At 45.1% G+C, this 24087-nt stretch overlaps 1 protein-coding gene and 1 long non-coding RNA gene across 2 annotated transcripts in view; one reads left to right on the forward strand and one right to left on the reverse strand.

Annotated features, from left to right (window-relative positions):
- Positions 1-835: 835 nt before the first annotated feature.
- Positions 836-19897, reverse strand: LOC141470858 (uncharacterized). Its single transcript, XR_012463506.1, has 4 exons — positions 19753-19897; positions 15205-16178; positions 10204-10361; positions 836-2838 (listed from the first exon to the last, which is right to left on the reverse strand). It is a non-coding gene; the product is annotated as an uncharacterized lncRNA (long non-coding RNA).
- Positions 19898-19976: 79 nt separating this feature from the next.
- The window catches only part of NKTR (natural killer cell triggering receptor), a 37889-nt gene continuing 33778 nt past the window's right edge, over positions 19977-24087 (forward strand). Inside the window, exons 1-2 of the mRNA XM_074157143.1 lie at positions 19977-20077; positions 20487-20575. Of these exons, the coding sequence (XP_074013244.1) occupies positions 20518-20575 (58 nt within the window). The 5' untranslated portion in view covers positions 19977-20077; positions 20487-20517. The remainder of the gene's footprint in view (positions 20078-20486; positions 20576-24087) is intronic.

Raw genomic sequence — 24087 nt, forward strand, 5'->3', positions numbered from 1 at the left:
CCAAGGTAAACAGTTGTGACTTATCCAGCTGATAGCACGCAGCTCTGCTTGAGAAGAAAGGTATACCCTAATCTGACAGGGTCTACCCTGAAGAGAAGGCTATTACAGTCTTTGTGCCTTTCACAACCGCTTATTTATGGTATGTGGTTTCAACTTGTGTGTGTATGAATAGTGGAGCTAAACTACTGTTGTATATCTTAGGTATGGGAATAGTGAATCCAAACCCTTTGCGAAATGGGAAAGTATGTGTAAAATGAAAACCTCCTCAGCACGCTCAATTTTCCACACGTCCAGTAGTCACAGCCCCAGTGAAAATACGTTTGAGGAGATTAGTCATTTTCTAAATGGAGATTTGATGTCTTAACCCGAGGTAGTGGATCGTGGTGCTCCTCTGATAATGGCTGGCAGGGCAAGGCTCCGCAAGAGCCTGGTCCGTAGCCAGGGTTTCTTCTGAAGCTGCCACATTGTCCCCCACGCTGTCAGCAGGGGGACAGGCTGTCGCGAGAGACGTCATTGAACATTTTACATCGCCAACATAACCGCTTGAGACACCGGCTGAGCGCTACGTTCAGACAAGCATAAACACAGCGTAAAGCCAGTCCCTGAACCCCATTGTCACGCTCATTTCATTACCTCCCAAAAAATCCCTGATGGAGGAACATAAGAAGGAGAGCCTAAAATTTTCATTTCCTAGGGATTTGGGAAGTAGATTTCTTAACTTCTAGAAGAGCTTATTTAATATTGTAACAGGAGGTAAAGCCTTCCATTTGCTCTACATTGTTGTAGAAGAACATGTCATAATTGGTAATATAAATCCTCGGTTTTGTGAGCATTTGATGAACACATGAAAGCTTTATTTGACTACACTCACTGAACTGAATCCATCCCATCATGGCCATTTAAGAAGTGCGATGTTGGTTTGTATAAACATTCTCAGGATATAGGGGCTGTTTTAAACATGATATGAGAAGAGTCAATAAACGATTATTGAGCTTCTTCGTATTCATATTAATGCTTTGTCGTTAATAAATAAATAATATCATAAGGGTGTGAGAACCCAATTGTTGGTATTCCTAAAGTATGATTCCTAAAATGTCCAGAAGCAGATGTCAACAAAAAAAATAAGTGATACTTCCCCCACCAACTACAGTTCCCAACTGCTTTCAACTCAGAGAATTTCAGGAACCTGATGTGGTTGGTCTACTTGGTAACCCTCAACAGATCTCTCCTCTCTAAAATCCTGTCTCAATTTCCCTTTTAACCCAGGTAAACGTTCTGCATCTGCACTCTGGCAAGGAGTTGTACAGCTCAGCTGGCCAGATCATGAAGAACCTCCTCTTCTTCCTCTCTATTTATATTGAAATACGTAAATATATACTCACCTTCTTGCATATGTTTGGTTTGTGTTTTTTTGATTATGGATTTACCCTGCATTCTCATCTGTGTTTCAGATAACTGACTTACAGATTATTTCCATTGCTCCTACATCGCCTACAGCAACTACTTCCCAATATAACAAATCATTTTTATTCCCTCAAGCATAATAATCACGGAATCACGGAATTGTCAGAGTTGGAAGGGACCTTCTAGAGATCATCCAGTCCAACTCCCCTGCTGAAGCAGGGTTGCCCAGAGCACATCACTCAGGACTGCATCCAGGCGGGTCTTGAAAACCTCCAGAGAAGGGGACTCCACACCCTCCCTGGGCAGCCTGTTCCAGGGCTCTGGCACCCTCACCGGAAAGAAGTTTTTCCTCATATTTGAATGGAATTTCCCATGTTCCAGTTTGTGCCCGTTGCCCCTCGTCCTATCGCTGGAAACCACTGAAAAGAGTCACCAGATACATGGATTCTCTAGATCCAGCCCCATCTCATTTTTACACTGCTTGTAGCAGAGTGCTCAAAGGGACATGTAGTGAACTTTGCAAGGCACCAAATAAACAATCACGCCATCGTTACATTTGAAACCAATGGTTTAAAACTGAACGGTCCGTGGAAAATACTGACTGGCTGTAAGACGGCTTGGAGTCTTATCAAAAAAGTGCAAATCGTTAGCTCTCATTGCTTCTTCACAGCTTGTTTTGTTAGTCAGAACTACCAGAGGCATCGGACGGGATCAGGTTGGTCTCTCCAGAGGAACAACCTGACTTTATCGGTAACTGGTGATGTCACTCCAGGGGAAGGCGCAAGGACATTAGAGGACACTAGAGCACGAAGGCACAAGCTGCACCGAGTGTCTCGTCCTGAACAAGTCCGTATACTCTCTGCTCCCTCTTCCTCTTCCTTCACTCTCCAGCTGAAGCTCCAAGGGCAAAGAAAGCAGCTTAATCCTCCTCCCCGCAGCTTTTCACTTTCTGCCCAGGTTTCACGTGATGTAAAAGTGACACAACTGGCTCGAAGCCTTCCCGCACCCCGCTGTTCATTCCTGTCCTGCGCTGATGCGAGGGCTTTGGTGAGGACAGCCGTCAGAAAGATCAGAGAATGCCGCAAGAACAAAGAGGCGATGCACCAACTTCTCCTCTCCAAAAGCTTCAGAGCAGAGCCCCACGGGCACGTGGGTGCAACCAAAGGAGCCGCGCAGGAGGACGGTGGGAGCATTTTAAACCGACACCGCCAACCACTTTGAGGATGTTTCACATTGTGTTCACCCTTGAGTCAAGCAGCAACTCGGAATATTTTTATCAGCAGGGAGCCCTCCGTACTTTGACTTTTAAAAGCCTGAACAGCATAAGCAATAAGCCAACATGTGCTTTCTGCTACCTGGAGCCCCATCAACACGGTTTCATTCCATGCTCCATTTGCTGTCCATGTGAAGCAGGGACGAAAGGACACAATGTCTCTGCAAAGGGAATTCATAATCAATTATGCATTTATACTGGCGAATAATCACACTTACTTAAATGAGCAGAGTGGAAATAAGCCCTAACTTTTATTGTATTACTCTGACCACCGTCTTCCTCATTCCCTCTGCCAGGAAGCTGAAAGAACTGCTCAGCAAAACCGGGTAGGGCACAGCCATACCTTCACCCCGTCTCAGGCAAGGACCAAGGGCAAGGGATGGTGTTGAAAGCTCTCAAGCCCATGGTTGGAGGGTTCATGGCCAAAGACACCAAACAGGACGTCTCATAGCTCTTTCTTCCGACTTGGCTGTTTCCACAGCAGCCTGATCCAAGGTTACAGCTGCCCCACGTCAGGGCTGACCCTGAGCACCAGCAGCTAAAGCCTTCAGAGGTTCAGAGAAGTTGCAGAACCTGTTGGTGCACTCAGCGCTGTGACAGCCACCTCCCTCCCCATCACCGTTGGTCCCCACACCTTTCCAAGGTCCAGCTTTGGAGAGGCTGGTGTTGTGAAATGCTCAGTGTGCAGACACCATCCCCCACATGCCAGATTCACCCTGAGGTGTTCAAGGGCCACCCATTCAGGGTGCAACACTCTGTAGATGCCCCCGGCAGACTCAAACCAATGGGGTGACCATACGAGCAGTGAGGTGGCAGTGTTTCCTTCCCTGTCAAATATGTTGGTAGTCACTGCACTCATCTGGGAACGTGGCTGAAGGTCCAATCCCGTGCCTGGGGCAGGGGCATGGTCCTGGGGGTGCAGGATAGGGCAGGACAGAGTCTGAGCATTCGGGTCCTGTGACCTGGAAGGGAATGGTCTTAGGGGTGATGGGTCCCCTTTGGGTGCTGCTCCCACTGAGAGCAGTGGCAGTCATCGGGGTGGCTCAAGGCTGGGTAGACATCCAGGCTTTGTTGGCAAACTTGGAGCCAACAAAATTATGGGATGCCCCAGGTCCACCAGAGCAGCAGTTTGGGTGGTGCACCCACCCCATGGGGTGATAGTAAGGGGTACTGTGAGGCAGAGCTCCAGCCTTAGCCACAGCCATATAGATTGTGATACCCCAAAAATATGACCCAGAGCAGTGACCATATTCAGGATACTTTAGTAAGAGGTTTTGGCATTTAGTTTAACGCATGACCTGATCCAGGGCCCTCTCTGAGATCCGGGATGTTATTTTCATTGAACAACTAAAATCTGAATAGGTGGCCAAGGTTAGTTGCATCTGACCAGTAAACCCCATAGCCTTGCCCAATCCCCATTAAGCAGTTCAGGGGTTGGGCGACAGGGACTACTGTGGCTGCAGAGGTGTCACAGAAGCCTGCAAGGTCAAGAACTGTCCCTGTAGGCTGGCTAGAGTCCCCTGCAGGGTTTGGAGGTCATCCAGGAGCTGTGGAGTGGGGCTGCTCCACAGCAGAAAGGAAGCCAAGAGCCAAGGGTGGCAGCAGCTTCCCGACATAGGCTTGATACCTCAGCAAGGAGAGCAGAGCAAGTCCAGGGAGAGTGACCAAGTCTGGCCAAGGGTCCAGCAGATGCCAGGGAAGACCATAGCAACAAGGAAGCCAAGTCAGCAGGTCAGGGTCAGCAAGGTACGAGGCAGGGCACGGACAAACCTCAAGCATCACTCAGTCAAGGGCGCAAGCTTAAATGCAGCTTCTGAAATATGGGAAGGAGACCTCACATGGATCTTCTCACAGCAGCTTCTCACACTGTCATGTCAGAGCAGGCTTAGACAACGATACAGCTGCACCGTTATGAGCTTCCTCCAGCACAGGCAGCTAAAGCCTCTTCTTGAGGGGAAGGGAGGAGGTTGTAGAGCTTAGTGGTGCATGCAGGACCCTGATGAAAGCCTCCTCTTGTTCTTTACATCCTCTTGTCATGCTATATTAACATTTAAGACCAGACACTTAGGCCAGGAGCCTCTCAAGCTGACAGGGAGTTAGTGGAGGCTGCAAGGGAGCTGGTTGCAGCTTTGTGTTCCTTAACGCAGAGGCTCCCTCCCTCTGTTCCCTCTCCCCCTTCGTTGTAAGTCACGGCATCTTCAGACTTTAAAAGATGGCATCTGCTCAATATTGGAGAGCTTTGCTATGTCCTGGGACCTAACAGGACACTCAGCTCTGGATAAATGTTATGACAGTTCTTCCTCCAGAGAGCCCTCATTGCTCCTGCTCCTCAGACGATGCTGTGGCATCTAAAAAGCATTGACAGGAGGTAGTTTAAAAGCTCGGGCATTTTTTTTGGCTCACAAATAAGCTAACTGATTATATCTATACCTGTAAATAAAGAAGGTCAGGGCTCATCCTCTGACCTGAGATCAAACGCCATGTCAGGACCCCTGTTTATACAGCTGAACTCTGCTCCTGTTCTCCCCCCAGGACGGGGTGGCTTCTTCCTTCTGCTGGCCAAGAAGAGCTGTTTGCCCACAGCCTTCTCAGACCATGCCCAGGTCAGTCAGCAGAAGCCAACACCACAGCAAGAGCAATGTCAGCAACTGAACAGCACAGACACCCACAGAGAAGTGTTCACACCAGTGTCTGGCCCAGTTTACCGGTTTGGATGTGTCCATCCAGTCCATTGGGTAAGTACGTGCATAATTCTTTGCAATATTTGATCCTAAAAAAATGTTTAATTTTCTCCTCTGATTCCCAACTCGAAAAGTGGGAATTTTATTTCACCTACCATCCATAAGATACTGACTTTTAGTTCCCCTTTAAATGACAAGTTGTCAGACTCTGGAGAAATAATTGGGGAAAAAAATCTAATCACAAATGAGGTCAGACTGGATAATTTCCATGTCCCTTTTAGCTCTCGGTATCTGAGGATTTGGGTACTGATACTTCAGCCTTTTTTCCATGCTTTTTTTTTTGCCTGATTTGTGTCACTCGATGGGTTCGGCCATGCTGGAGGTCCAGCTTCTACTTCTGTGCTAGTACGGAGGAACGTAATACTTCAAAGAGGGAGACAATGACCTTGGTTTGCAGGCATCCCGCTGTCCCCAGTGGCACTGTCAGATAGCAGATAAAGAGTCTCTGTGCTTGATGAGCGCTTTTGCCTACCATCTCCCAGCCAGAAAAAATATTTCACAGCCTGCCTTGCATTTGTTAACCCTTCCCTACCAGCTTTCAGGGTGTTTTTCTTCTTCCCAGTCTCCAAGAAGATTCAGATGGAGGTTACATTTGCCTAATTAGCAGTAGGCAAATATGCAGTTTTATAATGTTCAAAGAACCTTTTTCCCCTGAGGATCTCAAGGATTAGCCCTTTAGAGAAACAACATCATCCACCACATAAATACACCCTGCTTGTAGCACAGTCATGCTGAATGCACAGGAATGGCAGGCTGCAAATTAAAAAAAACCAAAAAACATATCAAAAGAGGCCAGTTATAATTACAAGAGGAATTTAAGTCAGACAGCACCATCCAGGAACAGCAGAGCTAACATCCCTTCTTATATGCCACTAATGAATCCTAGGGACAGGTTTAACACAGGAGGAGGAACTGTGGCACCTACACCGATACTATGTGGTGTAGTGCACCCTGCACAGCCAGCGGGAGAGTGACAGTGGTGGTACCGTGCACCCCACCCCTGCTTCGTGCCCGTGAGTCTGCGTTCAGTCCTGAGGGATGCCATGCTTCCAAATATCAGGAATAGTGTGGTCCAGCAGGACTGGGGCAGTGATGGTCCCCCTGTACTCAGCACTGGTGAGGCCCCACCTCGAGCGCTGTGTCCAGTTTTGGGCCCCTCACTACAGGAAAGACATTGAGGGGCTGGAGTGTGTCCAGAGAAGGGCAACGGAGCTGGTGAGGGGTCTGGAGCACAAGTCTAATGAGGAGAGGCTGAGGGAGCTGGGGGCGTTCAGCCTGGAGAAAAGGAGGCTGAGGGGAGACCTTCTCACTCTCTACAACTCCCTGAAAGGAGGGTGTAGCCAAGGGGGGTCGGTCTCTTCTCACACGTAACAAGTGATAGGACAAGAGGAAATGGCCTCAAGTTGCACCAGGAGAGGTTCAGGATGGATATTAGGATACCTTTTCTGCCCAAACTTGCTTCTGCAACCCAAAATCTGAATATGAACGGAGAGTGAAACTCCTGTGTAGTCTGATCAAGAGTGATACCCACCCATCACTTGCATCCTGCAGGACACATACTGGCCAAACTGGAGGATATTTGATGGCTATGAAGCAGGGAAGAATGGAGATAATGATGCTGCGCTCGCATTTATGCAAATCCTAGAAGTCAAGGAGCCAGGCTCAGAAGTGGTTTCAATTTTGTTTTCTCAGTCTTTCTTCAAAGAGCCCGCATTTCACCGCCTTCAGCAAATGATGCCTCGGCTCATAAATACTGTTCGTCCTAGAAACCTGCCTTCTAGGGTAAAGCTTATCCAACCATGGCACTCCTCTTATGACTAATCCAAATTAACTACCTTGTCTCTCAGTTTTAGAGCATCGAATACGAACAGTGCCTGTAACAGTCTATAAAACTCCGAATGGGAGGCCAAAGCGTCGGGAAAATTATTTGGAAAATCTGATTGAATAGGGAGAGAACAATAAAACCCAGAAAATCGCTGGCCTCAGGAACAGAGAACGGGCTGTGTCGACTGAACATGTTGTTTGCTGTAAATAATGCGGTGCATGCACACTGACTTTTGCAAACACTGCAATTACTGTCTGGCTGCCCTAAATCTTCACATTTATCTCGGGAGACTTTCTCCGCTGTGTATGATTTTTCACCGCTCTTCCTCTGAGCTGTTTGTTCCCCAGCAGCGGTGCTTACATGCTCATTATTTTTATGGTTTCCCCCTTCGTTTCCCGATAAGCAGGACAACAAAAAAACCACGGTGCAGAGAGAGGGTGTGAGCGAGTCCATGCGATGGGTCGGTGACAGTTCAGTCAAGTCAAACATCAGAAGATGTTTCCTGACAGCGAGTTCATCCTACGACTGTTTGAGAAAAGTCAACAGCAGAGGTTGTCTTTAGCGAAGGAAAATGATTGATGTAGTGCTCTGGCAGAGGAGAAAATAGGAAGAAAATGCAGGCAGAGACACAGATTTGTTTCAAGAAACGAATTGCTTTTACCTGAGAATTCAGCGACGCAGTTTGTTCCCATTTATAGTGCCAGGAGAATTTGACTCGGCCACGTTTTGTCCATGCCAGAAGGGTGCACACGAGGAAACGTGGCCACGGAGATGCGATTACATCCTCTCTAATGAAGTTTTCTGATGATTTTCCACATGTTTTAACCAGACCCGAGTGTATCCAATGCTTGGGTCAGAAATTATATTCAAAACATTTTTTTCTACCGTGTGGACCTCAATTTGGGCAGCTCGGCAGGTGTTGGCCAGGAGCACTGAAGCTCAACTTCACAGAATATGGAAGAAACGTTTCCTAGTGCAGCCAAGATCTAAAAGCCCAGGAATACAGGTTTATAGATGTTTCTAGATGAGCTTGTAACAACTAGATTTATAGATTTTTTTTGTGGCTTTCTGTTATAAATTGAACATTAAGTAGATCATTTTGAGTTAAGAGGTTTTTTTGCTCGTGAAGTCTTTTTTTTTTTCTTCTCTTTTCTACTCCATCCTTGATGCAGTTAAGTGTTTCTTCTCCTAGAATATATATACGTACTTTGAGGAATTCAGTGCAACCACTGGCACAGGAAGATACTGAAGCATTTTTAGGATTTACAGGTGTCCCGGTTTGAAGTAAAACCGAACCAATTTTCTGTTCTGTAATTTTACATCCTAGCTAGGCCTCTTCTAGTTGTCTGAAATTAACGGCATATTGTGGGGAAAACTGCTCATTCTCAGAATGATGAGACCAACGTTTGTGCTCCATGCCAAGGAATGGTATGCAGGGAGGCTCTTGCTTATACTCATTGCTATAACAACCAAGGGCAGCCAATTTTCGTTATTTGCCCCTTTAGAGGGTCGGAAACAGAAAAAACGTAGAGGGGTCACATCAGTGGGGAGGAGTGGACAGGAGAGGTGACCCAAACCTGACCAACTGGGGTATTCCATCCCATCTGCCCCATGCTCAGTATAAAAGCTGAGGGATCAAAGGGTCAGCCCCTTCCTGCGATGGCTGACGCCCAGAGAGGACTCTGTCTGTTCATCTGCCTTTGATCCCGATCCGTGTGTTCCTGACTCCAGAGCTGCAATCCAGTTCCCATCCGTCGCTGAGTCCAGTCTGGGACTTCCCCAGTGCCTGCCGGTGATGTGACTGTCATCCTGGGAGCTTGATATGGTTTTTGTATATATTGTATTTATTTCATTATTTTCTTCTTTATTTTTATTTTAATATTAATTCTTCATTAAAGCAGTTTAGTTCATTCTAAACTTCTGAATCTCCTTATCTCTTTCTCTCCTCTCTCTCTTTTGGGGGGGGTGGGGGGGAGGGGAAGGGCCATCTGTCCGTCTGGTTTCGGTAAATTCGGCCGAAACCACGACAACAGGTAGGATGCTAAAGGTACAGGCGATCAGGAATTTAAGTTTTGTAGCCTTAAAGCCGCTGAATCCACCCTCAGAATCTGAGGCTGAATCTGTGTAGCCAGTGTTTTTATTGATCTTGATTTATGTTTATAGACACTGTGTGATTAGATCACTCCTTCATTTACCCAGATACATTAACGCTTCCACATCTGACTGTCATTTACCCAGATACATTAATACTTCCATATCTGACTATGTAGTTAGATGCTAACTGGCAGCAATGGCTGCATGGCTGGATTTTCTCTCATTCTGTTCCTTAATTTGCCATTAATACTTCATTATTATTGTGACAGGAAAAAGCTTAGTTATTCATTATTACTCTCACGAAGGCCAGGCAGTTACCTCAGATAAATACCTGACAGATTTGAGCACCAGGACTAAAACTAATAGGGTGTAGCAGAATGTAACACAACTGATTTCCCAGCTGGTCTATAATCCTCCATCAGAAAAGGAAAAAAAATATCTTTCTTTGACTGACTGATGCACACAAGTCGATCAGGATGCCTTTACCAAGCTGCAGGTACAGGATACCTCAACTAGATGACACCTCTGTGGTTCAGGGTCATCCTACTTAACCTACATTATGCACCTATAGGTGAAGTTTTGTGACATTTCTGAAGGTTTGTGGGTTTGGGGTGGTTTTTTTCTTTTTTTTTTTTTTTTTGGTTGGGGCAGTTTTCTGCTGGTTTAGGTGGTTTGTTCAGGGTCAGAGAAGTGCCACAGGGAGAGAAGAAGTGGTGGGAGGTTGGGACTGTGAAAGGCAGAGATGCGCTCACTTGTTTTAGGAAACCTTACTATGAGGTGAGAGTTCAGTTCTGTGCATAAAGTTAAAAGGATGGATACTTAAATGTATCCGAACAACAGGTAGAGGGCAAAGGCTATTTACTCACATAAAACCTGGGCTGAGCGATGGAAAGGTTTGTGCTCGGGGAGATTTTGCTGCAGCTGGAGCCACGGAGTGGGATGGGGTTGGCAGCCTCACCCGTACTCCCGTCGTGCAAACTTGGCATCGGAATTAATAGCCTTCTCCTCTTCTCTTTTTTTCCCCCTGCAAGAAAATCCGCTCTGGTTATAGCAAGAAAAGACTTGATTTACGTGCAGAAACTTGAAGGCCCCATTTTGGAAATCTCTGTGTGGTTTCATATGTGGCCAGTCCTCATTTCTTGCACTGGGAGGGAAGGCTGGCTGCTCCCTGACTTGAAACATTCTCCTATTTCTCTTGGTCTTCATTTCAAAACTGCCCTTGCCCCTGTATTTTAAACCGATCGAACTGAAAGATGATGCAATTACCGTTTTTATATCACAAAAGTTCAATGTTAAAAGTGCAATTACAGTATATTTTAAATTCCAAGCAATTACCGTTTGTTTATAGCAACAATTGCAATCCATTAAACGAGTATGTCAGCACAATTGATGGTAGATCTGCAATTATTAGCATGCTGCTAAACTAGAACAAACCTATGGCGTCCTGGCCTGCATTTCAAGTGGGAGCTAGAGTAAATAGCAAGCCATTTTATTTATATTTTGGGAGCTAGAATTTAGAGTCTACAAAGTAAATACCAAACCTTTTTATTTATATGCTTACATTCATGTTTTACATTAAGCTCCTGCCTTATCATAAGACGAACTCTTCCTATGCGGAGGCATAAACAAGATTCTCACTAGATCACGCTGGCAGTTTTATATATCTCTGTCCACCGAGATTCTTTAGTAGCGAATTAAGTGAGGCCAAAGCTTCTGAACTCCCAGCACAAATATTTTGCGGTTGTTGCAGAAAAGAAAAATTGTCATTCCCAAACAGATCGATGCGGTATCCTGTCTCTGACAGTGGTCAGCGTTGAACGTTTCAGAAGGCAATATACATCCTCCCCTTCTAAAGTCTTCTGTCTGTAAGTGCACACAATGCACTTAATTGTTCAATCCAGAAAAATAATATCTTCCTGACCTTAGCTGATCATAATTGCATATAGCTTTATTTATATCAACATTAGCATTAATCTTGATGGTTATTACTAGCGCTGTTACCAGGAGGCACTGCATATTTCATTAATACTGTTCTCTAAACTCACTGCTCCGAACGAGGACTTCTGGCAATCCTTCGTTTCCCGGCAAGTTCCTCCTATGGAAACCTCCCACTTCTTTGCAGGAACTTCCTGCATGAATCATGAATCCGTCCCTCTCCCTCATCCTAACAATTCTGCCCGTTTCCACCAGCCAGAATTTCTCCGTGCCTGGGATTCTCTGTTCTCCCCCCAGGTTCAGGGGCAGGTGACTGTTCCCTTTGCCTACTCCAATTTATGGAGAATCACCCGCCTCGCTGCAGCCACAGCTCTGCCAACCACTCAGCCTTTTTTCCTTCTTGGCACTCTTCTTGCTATTATCATCACTCTGCTTCGGAGCCTCAGCTGCAGATTCACAGCTCTAACATCAGAACAAAGTAACGTATCAATTAGTCTGACCTCCCAGCTCGCGGGGGCCACTACATTTCACCCAGTTACCTTTGCGTTGTGACCGGAATTCTTTATTTCTAAAGCACAGCCAGCAGTCTGGATTTAGATGTACCTGAGATGACTTTGTGCGGAGTCAGCTTGGCTTTGATATGATTTACTGGTTCAGGACCGGCAGCGCATACAAATGGAGCTGAACTTGTTCTGGGGCCAATTTGGGTCTCGGAGCGATGCAGCTGCCTTGAAGCGGTGCTGAGCCTGGGCTAGTAAAGCCCGGCCAGAGCTCGGCTGGCTTTGCCTGGAACCAGCTCAAGCATCTCTGTGCCACGTGTCATACTCCTGGAAATGGGAACTTTGGGAGGAGGGTGACGAGGTGTCCTACCAGCTCTCCGCAAAGTCATTTCTGGTTCAGTTGTCTCCGATGAGTCTCTGCGGGTGATATGCTGGTCTGTGGAGCTACTTTGATGTCTCTGCTCCATGGTCTCCCCACCACAGGTGTTGCCCTGAACTTCTGCTGGCTTTCAGCATCGCAGCCGAATTAACAAACCCTCCTGCGATCCACAGTGCTGGAAACCAAGGTGCAGAAGCGTCCAAGCTGGCTGAGCTCAAACTAACAAGCTCTGAAGCACCTGAGCTGACTCTGTTTCAAGCATTTCAAGCATATTGTGCTGCATAACAGAGTGTTCTCAGAGGGTGCTTAGCGAGAACGCTGAGCTGGGGTTTATACATCTTTAATGTAAAGGTAAAAAGGTAAACTAAATTTTAGAAAAAAAAAAAGAAAAAAAAAAACCCAGGGGAAAGGAATCATCGTGCCATTTTTCTCTCAAAAAGCTATTAATTAAATATTAGTTTGAATCAGAGTGATCCTGGGGATATTACATTTCATAGCAAGCTTCTTGCAGGGTCTGTTAGCTGCCTTCAGCAATATGTATGATTTTTCTTTTTCTTTTCCTACTTGTTCACTACCGTTTTTTATTTCTAATCCCTACCTCAGTGTCACTTCTGAATAAAGGCAGGCTTTTAGGCAAAATTGCCTTATTTCTTTCACTGACATAAGACCAATATAGGCTGTCAAAGTACCTACCAAAAGACCTTTGTCTCGTCCATTCCAAGAGCTCATAATTTAATACAAGACGAGACAACAGGCACAGAGAAACAGATGGGAGATTGCAAGAACACGGTAACACACACAATCTAATTTTATTGTGAGGGTAAAAACTCACTTGTGTTGCCGTTAGGTAGCGTGGCCCACTCACTGATTTCCACGCAAGACTCCAAATGCAAAAACAGATACCGTATCATTAACCTCCGCGCTTTCCTGCGGCACCAAGTTTCACCAGTTAATTATATGCTGTATAAAAGAATCTATTTCTTTTTTGACCTAATTTAAGTATTATTGAGTGGGTAAATCAAATCTGATATGAAGTAGGCTTCATCCTTTGGATAAAGAACAGTTTAGATTACTGGCAAAACATGATTTCCTTTCAATAGCCCTGAGTTATAATCCCCTGAAGTAAATGAAAAAAGTATTAATTGCATTGGGGTTTGGATCAGGCCACATGTGATCTTGAGACCTACACAACACACGTTGTGCGAGACCTGCACTCCCACGCATCAGACATCTGGCATTTATTGGTTAAGACAATATAAAATCATTAGCCTCTTTCTCTACAAGCAGCGAAAGAAGAGTGAAATTGAGATATTTTTGTAAAATTATTTGGGGAGAACTCAGTAACAAAGGGGAGAAAATAAGCAGGTAGGTAGATGGGAAGATTGTAGAGGTAGGAGTCAGTCTGGAGCAGCTGGGAGAATTATATAGAAAACTACATTAAATGATGTTCCAGCTTCTGAACTCACTCATATTCAGGCTTCTTGACAGCATTTGCTTTTGAATGTTTTCTGGATGAGATGTTGGCACTGTTGAGATTTACGCCAGATAAGCCAGAGAGGCTGAAGCTGTTTGTTTAGCCAGGGAGAGCACAGGCAGCCAGAGGAGGAGACCTCCAGCCTCCCAAACCCAACCTGCCTCCCAGCAACTGCCTGACTTTATTTCTACGCTCAGCAAGCTGCTGGGGATAACCTGCACACATCCTGTCCATTTCTGGGGGGATCTGGGGGTCCTGGTAGACAGCAAAATGACAATGAGCAAGCAGTGTGCTCTTGTGGCCAGGAAGGCCAACGGAATCCTGGGCTGCACAGGGAAGAGTGTGGCCAGTAGGTCGAGGGAAGTCATTCTCCCCCTCTGCTCTGCACTGGTGAGGCCACAACTGGAATACTGCATCCAGTTCTGGGCTCCCCAATTCAAGAGGGATAGGGAACTACTGGAAAGAGTCCAGCGAAGGGCAACGAGGATGATTCAAGGATTGGAGCATCTCCCTGATGAAGAAAGGCTGAGAGAGCTGGGGCTCTTTAGCCTGGAGAAGAGAAGGCTGAGGGGAGACCTTATCAATGCTTATAAGTATCTGAAGGGTGGGTTGAAGGAGGAGGGAGCCAGACTCTTTTCAGTGGTTGCCAGTGAGAGGACGAGGGGCAACGGGCACAAGCTGGAACATAGGAGGTTCCACTCAAATATGAGAAGAAACTTCTTCACGGTGAGGGTGCCAGAGCCCTGGAACAGGCTGCCCAGGGAGGGTGTGGAGTCCCCTTCTCCGGAGATTTTCAAGACCCACCTGGATGCAGTCCTGAGTAACATGCTCTGACATGCTCTGGGCAATCCTGCTTCGGCAGGGGAGTTGGACTAGATGATCTTTATGGACCCTTCCAACTGTAAAAATTCAGTGAAATTTAAAGTCCCATATACTCATTTCCATGAAACACAGTGCCTAAAGAAGCTATACATACAGGAATATACCCTGCCCCATTAAGCGATTTACCACATAATGGATTAATGGTTTGCTTCTATTTCTATCATGCTGGGGAAGTCATTAACAAATTCTGTTTACTGCCCGGATAGCAGATGGCTCCACCTACTCATGCCAGGGATGGAAGCACTCCTGAAGCTTTAGGGCAGGATGGGGGAAAGCTCAGTAATCCTTTAGGAAGTGTGTTAACAGCTCAGATATTAATTGGGTTATAGTTCACAGGAAATCCCTGGGGAAAGGAGAGAGTGAATGAAGAGAACCACAGGGAGTGTTTGGATGTGTGAGGTTACAAAAATCCCTAGAATCTGTCCGACGACATGTGTGTCCCAATAATGAAGCTCCTTTTTGGCAAAAGCAAGTCCTAGGAGAAAGGTTTGGCTTGAGACATGAATTTCATCTCTGGGACAGCTGTGTAAGTGTCCTAAGAGTTTGTCAGGGAGCAAAAGAGAGGGAGATTTATTGTAGCTGCTTCAGCGTACGGATGGCTATAATTTTGGTGGCTTTATTTTACTTCTGTGCCCCTGTCTCTATGAAGTTATTAATGACATTGTTAGTATGTTAATAACAATAAATATAATTTTACCTAACGTTCATGTTTACTGAAAGAGTGACATCAAAAGATCTGGCTTTCCATTTCCATGAGCAGGTTTGCCGGGCCGCTCACGTGCTGGACCCCAGGGCAGCCGAAGGGTAGCAGAAGGTTTCTCCTGTCACCTTCCCAGGCTCTTTGAGTAGTTGTTAATGCACGGTGCCAAATGGGAACGCTGCTGTGGAAAGCCGGCACCAGTGATACCAGCCGAAGCCCCCAAATCTCCTGCTGCACTTGGAACGTTCTCCTCTCTGTGTCCTTTCCTTCCCAGTTTACTCAGTCCTGTCCAAATCGGAACCGTTAACTGCTTCCAAGGCTCTGTAAAAGCCCTAAGTTTTTGTACTTTTTGGTGATGTGAGCAGGAGCTTCTCACTGGCCTTGCACAAATCTTCAACTTCTTGGCATTCAATGTGGGGAAAAACGTCAGATGTTACTGCCATGGTGTGGATTTTGATCAGCAGCCTGGAGCTGACAGATTTTACTGTTTATTACTTACTCCCAAGCCATTTACTTCCCTTTAACACTCTAAATTCTGCTCTCGGATGCTGACGTAGGTGTTTTTTAATTAAGCACCTTTTCACTGTTTAAGTTTGCTTAACAGATAACTGCCCGTCAGCTTTTCACTTTAAACTTCTTGTTTGCTCAGCAGTGAGGCTTTTCATAATTAAAGCCATTTTTCAGTTTTTCTGGTCTGCAATATTTATTCTTCCGAAAAAATACCATAGAAATGGTTTTGCATGACTGAATGATTGAAGGAAACGCTTCAGGTGCTCGTCCGTTCTCCAGTAACGCAAGTTTTTAAATTTAAGTGTAGAATTTTCTGGCTCTTTTCTCCACCATCTCTCAATGTTCAAAACTTCAGTGACCCTCGTGAACAGCTCTGAGTCACTTCTCCTCCTCCTGGTGCCAACACTTCGCATCCGTTCGTGCCGGACCGGAATCTGCGCAGAGCAGCGACAGAGCGAGATCTGGAAAAAGCAGCCGTGAATTTGTCTCACAGAAGTATTTTGAGCACCACCCCCCCAACCAAAACGCCCCAGATAATGAAAAGAGACGCTGAACATTTCTTTTCCTCCTTATCTAAGGAATCTACATGCAAATCACAAATTGGGTAAGGAAATATTCAGCACAGCAGGAGCAGACCAGAGGGTTTTCAGACACTAGGCTCTATATAGTATTGCAGTTGACAAATAAAATGGAACGGCAGCAACATCTAAAATAGCATGAGAAAGAAGTGACCAACAACTTGTTGCTCATAAAAAAAAAAGCCTTGTTTTTAATTTCAGGCTCAGGTTCTACATATGGAATTTGCAAAAAAAGATAAGGAAAAGCCTCTATAAATACCTAAACAAAAGCTGGTTAGTTCGAGCTTTCACAGCCACTTGTAGACTAGTAATTAATTATTAGTTAGACTAGTAATTATTATTAGTAAGTAATTAGGGCAATCAAAGACACTTTGGAAAATAAAGACTGTGTCCCAATTTAAGCCGGTTTTACCCTAATGTGCACGTAGGTGTCATAACCGCTCAGCAGTGGCTTTTGCACCCTCCTACTTTTCAAACTCCTGTAGCCAAGCACGCTCCATCTCAGAAAAGAATGCAACTTTCAGCCAAGATTTGTCAACGTGAATTCTCAGGCATAAAATGTACCGCTGAGAAATCTCTGAAGTTGATTTTAGGTAGAAAATAAAGTTGGGTCTGCTGATCTCGATGCATGCAAAAGTTGTCTGTAGAATTGGAACACAGCCGAGAAAATATAGAAAATGCCTGTAAAAGGGGGCATTTCACAAATTTATGGCTTAACAAAACCTACTATTATACAGAAGCAATTATTCATAACTATCCTGCTTGGCCACACAGACTTGAATCCCCCTCAAACAGCCCACATCCATAGGCACTGAAATCAATGGGGACCTTGTCACTGGTTTCAGTCGGCACAGGATGTTACCAGAACAGCGTCTGCAGCAGTTCCCGGATAGAAACACCAGAAAAAAAATCTTCATTTGTAACTAAATGTTTCATGCTTCCGAAGACTGGCCTCAGATGTGCTTTGGAAACTTTGTTTTTTGGGGGGTATGTCTTTCTTCCACTAAGCTGCATATTTATCAGCTCTAGTCCTAGAGATGATCTTAAGAGCTTATCTCCCAGGGGATCAGAACTTCATTCTAAATTGCTTCTTTATTAAAATAATTGAAATTAACTTTTTTTTTCTTTATTGCTCAGAGTCTTTGCTACTTGCGTGAAGAGCAAGCAGCACATTTCCATGTCTTTTTTGAGACTTTTGCTTATTTCTTTGCTCATCTGCCTTTAGCAAGTTCACGTTCTGAAAACAGAAAAGCAAGAGACTGCAGGTAAAAGGGAATTAATAGCTCATTTCATCTCAGGGGGAAAAAAAAAAAGCCTAAAACCATAAAAACCCAAACGTACAATATTTATTGCTTGGGAAGATTAAGTTTTCAAATTTTAATTTTGGAAAGGAATTCCTACTGTACCTACTGTAGCTTTGTTTCTCGGTTTACCATTTTAAAGTGAGGCAAGTAACACCCTGCTACTTTATAAGAGCATTTCACAGCTAAATAATTTACAGCCAGACTGCGCTGTATTTTTTTCACGTTGTGTGATATCTTGCCATGCAACTACCCCCGAAGGACCAGCAAACCTATGCGACAACTCCAAAGACAGGCTTCCTTAGGGACAATCACATGTTATTAGATATAATCAGGAATGACAGGATCTGGCTGTTAGAACTTCACGAGACGCTCAAATACTACAGAGACGGCAGCCATTAAATCTATAGATAAATTACATCTAAAACAATCCCACTTTGCTGCATTCTTAACTTCTAAAATATCCTTTGATTTCAGTATTGCTACTCTTCATTCTTAGAACATTTTTTTTAAAATCTAAGGCCTCTGAATTTCTTCTCAAACAAGGACATAACCACAGAAACTGCTGCCAGGTAAAATTACTGCAATGAGTTCTGGTTTGTACAACTTTTGGAAACGGTTTGCTTCTCAGGAGGTGAGGATTTAATAAAAGAGTGTCCTCACAGCGCAGAAAGTGACAAAACTTCTTTCTGGAAGTAATAAAAGACATTTCTTTGCACCAAGTGGTGAGGCTATGGTTTAGCTGGAAACTGTGTAAGGGCTGTAGGGATGGCACAGTGTATGCAGAGTGTATACCATTTTTATGGTTTGAGGAACCCATAATTTATTGTTGTTTAGACAATTATTCTCTCACCCGATGACCCCTCCCCACCCGGGAAGGGGAATCAGGGAAAAAACAAGGAAACCTAGAGGTTGAAATATAAGCAGATTTAATAGAATAATACTAAATAATTAACATTAATAACAGTAAAGAACCAATATTGATCCCGATACCAATATAAAAGGATTATTCTCAACCAATTCTATCAGTAGGAAGCCGTGCACTCCCAGCAGTGGACAGCAAATGTCAGACATGGCGAGTGCTACAGTTTCGGGGGGAAGGGAAGGGCTCAGGGGTCTGGCACCTGGGCAAGAAGTTCTCAGTTTCGCAGCCATCAAGGAAGAGAGAGAACCTCCTCAGCCAACTTTCTAATTTATATTGAATGTGACATTCATGGTATGAAATAATCCTGTCAGCAGCTTGGGTCAAACGCACGGATCTTGCTCCTCCTCATCCCCACACCCGGTGAGCTCGAAAACACTGAGACCTTGAAACCTGCATACCACAGCTGGCTATAAAGTAAATAATTTCACAGATTCAGATGCTAGAGTCTACTGAAAATGCAGTTTTCCCAAGCATTAGAAGGGACCTTACTGAAAAGTAAAATTACTGAAAGATAAATTAATCCTGTGTCGCTCAAACCAGGGCAACCATTGTAGAGGTGCTGCCTTCCTCCGCCTTCCCAGAAAACCCGTCTCAGCACGGACAAGAACAAAGTTACTGTTATAAAAGTAATTACGAAAATTAAATTAATATGAAGGGGCTACATGAAAAGCTTTTTTAAGCTGCTGGACGTGCTCGGTGAGCAGTAACTTGGCCTGAAGATGTAGTAGGCTGAGGATTTATAGATTTCGTACTCCTTCCTGAACAGTTTGACACTTTGATTGCTGATGGTACCATTTCCCCGCTCTGGGATGGGCCAAAATCCCAAACTCAGAGAAAATAACCTATGGCCTGCTGCAATAAATGAAATTTCTTTTTTTTTTTTTTTTTACATTTTCTTGGCCTCCTAAGCCATGGCTGGATAACTTTTCACAGGGCTGAGGCTCGGCGAGGGACAGGATCACCCCAGGCTGGCCCTTGGCGTGGCCGAAGGAGAACCAGTGGTCCCACCACAGCCCTGTTGAACGCATTGTGGCAAAGATTTTCCCGTATAAAATATTCAGAGGGGGATTTTTTGTGCCCGCAAAAACATTTCCCCTTCAGAAAGAGAGATATCTGTGGAAAACCTCTCCTCAAAATAAAGGGGTGAAGCACCGGGGGGGGGTGGCTCAGCCCCAGGGCCCAGCAAGGACGGGGGGCGGTGAGGGGGGGATGCCCCCCTACGGGGACTCACCGTGTTATTTATTCTATAAAGCACCTTCCTCCTCCGCGGCGAGGGGACGGGGGACGCTTGTCCCCCGGGAAGCAGCGGACCCGCCGGCCCTGAGGCGAAGCGCCCGCCGCTTCCCCTCGTCCTCCCCTCACAGCGCCGGGCGGGCGGCGGGGGCGGGCCGCGGCGGGGGGAGGCGGCGCCGCGGCGGGGCGGAGCGGAGCAGAGCGGGGCGGGCGGACGGGCCATGGAGTCCGTCGGTTAATGGCGTTCGGGGCCGGCGGCGTCTGCCTGGCGGGGGGGGGCACGAGGGGGAGGCGGCGAGGGAACAAAGCGCCGGAGCTGCCAGGTGAGGCCAGGGGGGAGAGGATGGGCAGGGCGGGCAGCGCTGAGGGGGTTCACCCTTCCCCTCCCCTCCTCCATGCCGGCTGTTTGTGAGAGGAAAAAATTCTCCTTAGGATTAATTTCCCCTGCTGGCCGCCTCACTGAGCCCTGCTAGTCCCTCACGGAGCCTCGGGGCCCCGCCGGCCCCTCACGGAACCCCACCAGTCCCACTCGGAGCCCCTCACGGCCCCGCCGCCCCCTCACGGAACCCCCCCCAAGCCCTCACGGCCGCACCGCCCGGTGTCGTTTTACCCCTTCGGTGGGGAGGAAGGGAGGGAATGAGGGAGGGGAAGAGGGAGGGAAGGGCGGCCGAGGGGCGGGATTCGGTGGGGCCGGGCCGCTCCCCACCCAGGGCGCTTCTTCTTTGTGTCCAGGTGGCGAGGGGCCGCCGGGCTGCCCGCCGCCATGGGGGTGCAGGACCGACCCCAGTGCTTCTTCGAGATAGAAATCAACCGGGAGCCAGGTAAGGCTTGTCTCTCCGACACAAACGTTCCTCTCGAGTGCTGTGTTTGTTGGGTTTTTTGTGTATTTTTGTTTTTTTTTTTTTTACCATATTTTTACCTTAATAATTGACTTAGGCCGTTAGGAAGGAGTTTGGCCATTCATGTGTTATTTCTGGGTTAGTTTTTAGTAACTTTTGATGTTTACTAGGGTGCTGGATGCTTTGTTTTCTTCTCTTTGGGATTGATTTTTGTTTGAATACATGGAGAGGTTCAGTGAGACAAACTATTCCGAAGATAAAAACGTTTCTGTATTGTAAGTGCCGTCTAGTTACGTATTATATAGATATAGAACCTTTACGGTTCTATATACTGTGGAAAAACTAGGGCAAGTTGTGAGGAAACTGGAGAGGTACTCCTAGAAGTATTTTTAATCACACGGTAATTAAAACTGGAAAAGAACCTCAGGAGGTCATCTGGTCTAAATCTTTCCTCTTCCTGCTCAAAATGCGTCTTCTGAATGTAAATGAGGAATTGACCATAGAAGCATAGAATGTTTCACCAGGTGGCCTGATTTAAAAAAAAAAAATATTAAAATAAATCCATCTCTTAACTCGTATTTTCCCTATGGGAAGTGTAATCGCCCATACGTGGGAGACTGTGAGTTTTAATCCTGGAATAACAACTTGATTCCCTCTTCTGTTTTCCCCGCTCTGGAAGAATGGTTGTACAGATTGATTTACCCATCTTTTTGAACATGAGTTTATCAGTGCATATTAGTTGTCTCTCCTGTGCTGAGTGCTCTATATCGTTACTATTTGTCTCCCAGAAAAATGAATAAATGTGACGGCTTCATTATGCTTTCACTTTCATTTTCTGCTCCAGTGTTTCTCTGAAAGACTTCGAAATATGAGTTTATTTCTCTGCATTTTCAAAATTCAGTTGTGTGCGAATGTAACCGTGACCCATTTAGCTTCCTTTTTATTTTCACCAAAACTCAAAAAGAAAGATTCAGTTCTAACTTCAGTGACCTGATAGGGCATATCTATAAATCTGTTGCTATTCTAACTCCTATTTGAGTTGCTTTAATTAGGTGTCTTTTCTGAATACTTTTATTGAAGAGAAAAATGTTAACGTAAGTGGGAGTTTCAGCATTTTCTGTTGCTTTAAATTCGGATTTGCTATGGAATGAGACTACTAAAGGTGTTTTATCTTATAAGATAAGATTGATTTATAGCAAAGACAATTCATCATCCTTCGTCTCATTTGCTTTTGTTAGGGTTTTTTGTTTTGACCCTTCATCTGAGGAGTCTCTCCCTGCACTGTTTTCTTCAGCTCTTTCTCTGGACCGACGTTCCTGCTCCCATTTCATAATACCTCTTGTTGCCTTCCTTCTCCCCTCCTCAGCCTTGTGCTGTGCATCACGAGTGAAAGTGGATTACCTTGTTTTCCCTCACATCTACTTGAGTCTGATGACTGATAGCGGTGTCAGAGAGGAATTGCAGCGTTAGTGTTCTTGGTGGTGCAGAGCTTTCGGAGCCCCTGGAGTAGACACAGGGGCTTTGGCTCTGTTCGTAGCTGTCTGTATTTATTTTCTCTTTAAAGTAACAGGAATCTCACAGCTGTCTATCAAATTCAGAGCCCTGCTGTTTGTATTGCACCTAACTAATGAGTTGTATTTTTGCAGGAAAACGTGCCAATTTGTAAAATGTTGGTGTGGGCACTCATGTAATTTGGTTATACTGCTTTATCTAGTGTCTGTTTATTAATTCACTATGCAACTATGTCTTGGGATTTAAGGTTATATTTAAAAAGCTTAAACGTTGCTCTTTTAGCTGTAAGATGACCTTCAAAAGCTGAACCAAGTGTCAATGATAAAGCAGTGCTTCCAGATGACATGAAGCACTAACTCCGAGAGATGTACTCTCCTGCTGATACTAGTGAGGTATTAACTTCTAGACTGCCAGAAGACTTCCTAACTAACATTTTGCTTATTTGATTTTATATGCAATAAGCTGCTCTGCTTGCTCATTTTTATTAGATGTAGGGAGAAAGAACTGAGGAAAAGAACAATCTTGCATTTTGTTGCTAGCCCATAAATAAGACATTGCCCCCACCCTGTCTACACTGAAAAGCTGAACTCGCATCTCTCCACAAAATGCAGAGAATAACAGGACGTGCCTCTCGGTACTGGAGACATCTCTTTGCCTGCAGAATACAAAACTGTGTCATTTTTAACAGTGTAGGTTGCTTGGGAGTCCAAAAATATTCCTCCAAGCAGCTGCCAACTCTTAGCTTTCCCCTTACAGACTTTGCTTACCCAGTGTTTGTCAAGATACCTGTAGCAATTAAAAATAAGAGAGTGGTGCACAGACTAGATGAGAAGGAGCAGCAAAGGGTGTGGGGGGTGAGCATATGTGAGAGGGGAGGGGACTGCAGAGTTCAGATTAGTTTTACTCTTTAACTAGATCCCTTAGAAAATACCGGAGTGAATATTGTAGCTTTGGTTGGGCTTTCAGAAGCTTTATTACTGCTTTTGTGTCCGTATTTTAATTCTAGCTGGAGAATCTTGATGCCTGTTTGTATGTGCCTTTTGTAGCAGGGCAAACTTTGTAGGCTCTGTGTCAGTATTTTTTAAGTCTAAATTTAGGCTGCTTTTAATAAGTTGCCTGTTAAGCATTGTTTTTTTATGAAGGCACTTCGTGGTTCCTAATTTTCAAAGAGCAAACGGAGAATAAATCAGGAATAAGCGTTTATTTTGATACTAGCACAGGCTCTCTCTTCTTTTGGGTCCCCCCTACCAATGGATTTGGACACATACAGCATGCCCATAGGAGTGAACTGCCTACGGTATGCCAAGAAATTCGGGATGGCAGCAGATGCCTATTTAAATAATTCTGTCTTTACTCTGTGATGCAAATCTGTGTGGAGCCTCAGTCTTTCAGGTACCATGATAATTAGAAGAGATGTCCGACTGTATGTCACACACATAGTCTGCTGCTGTAGTGTAGTTCATGTGGCCATCCAATATTTTTTTCACACATCTCCCCTCCCCACCCCCCAACTGGCTTTATCCATCATAAACTGTTATATTTATTCATTTTCGCTTTGTTTCACTGCGATTCACAGAAGCGTTTTCCTTCTTTTTATTTATTTATTTTTTTTACTCCAGTTTCTGTTATTGTTTGACCCTCACTTTTTCATTCCACTTCAGTTTCTTTCCTTCCCAGGGTATGTCCCTTCTCTCATCAGTCAGTCTGGTCTTTCATTACCTCTCTCCTTCTGGTCGCTTTTGCCTCAATTTTGGTGTATTTTGGGATTTCAGCTGCTATGAATTTATGTGAAATAAACTCCAATGCAAACGTCATCGTAGTACTATATCCGCATTAGTAGAAGCAGGGAGGCCTTTACGGGGTTGTCGTTAACCTTTCCTGAAGGCAGAAACTGTTCTCGACAGGATTCCCGTTAACTTTTAGCCCTTTGAAGGCAAAAAGTTGTGGATTGGCAGAAAATAAAACGGCACGATTGGCAATCC

Source organism: Numenius arquata, chromosome 12 (assembly GCF_964106895.1).
Source record: "Numenius arquata chromosome 12, bNumArq3.hap1.1, whole genome shotgun sequence".
Classification (NCBI taxonomy): Eukaryota; Metazoa; Chordata; class Aves; order Charadriiformes; family Scolopacidae; genus Numenius; species Numenius arquata.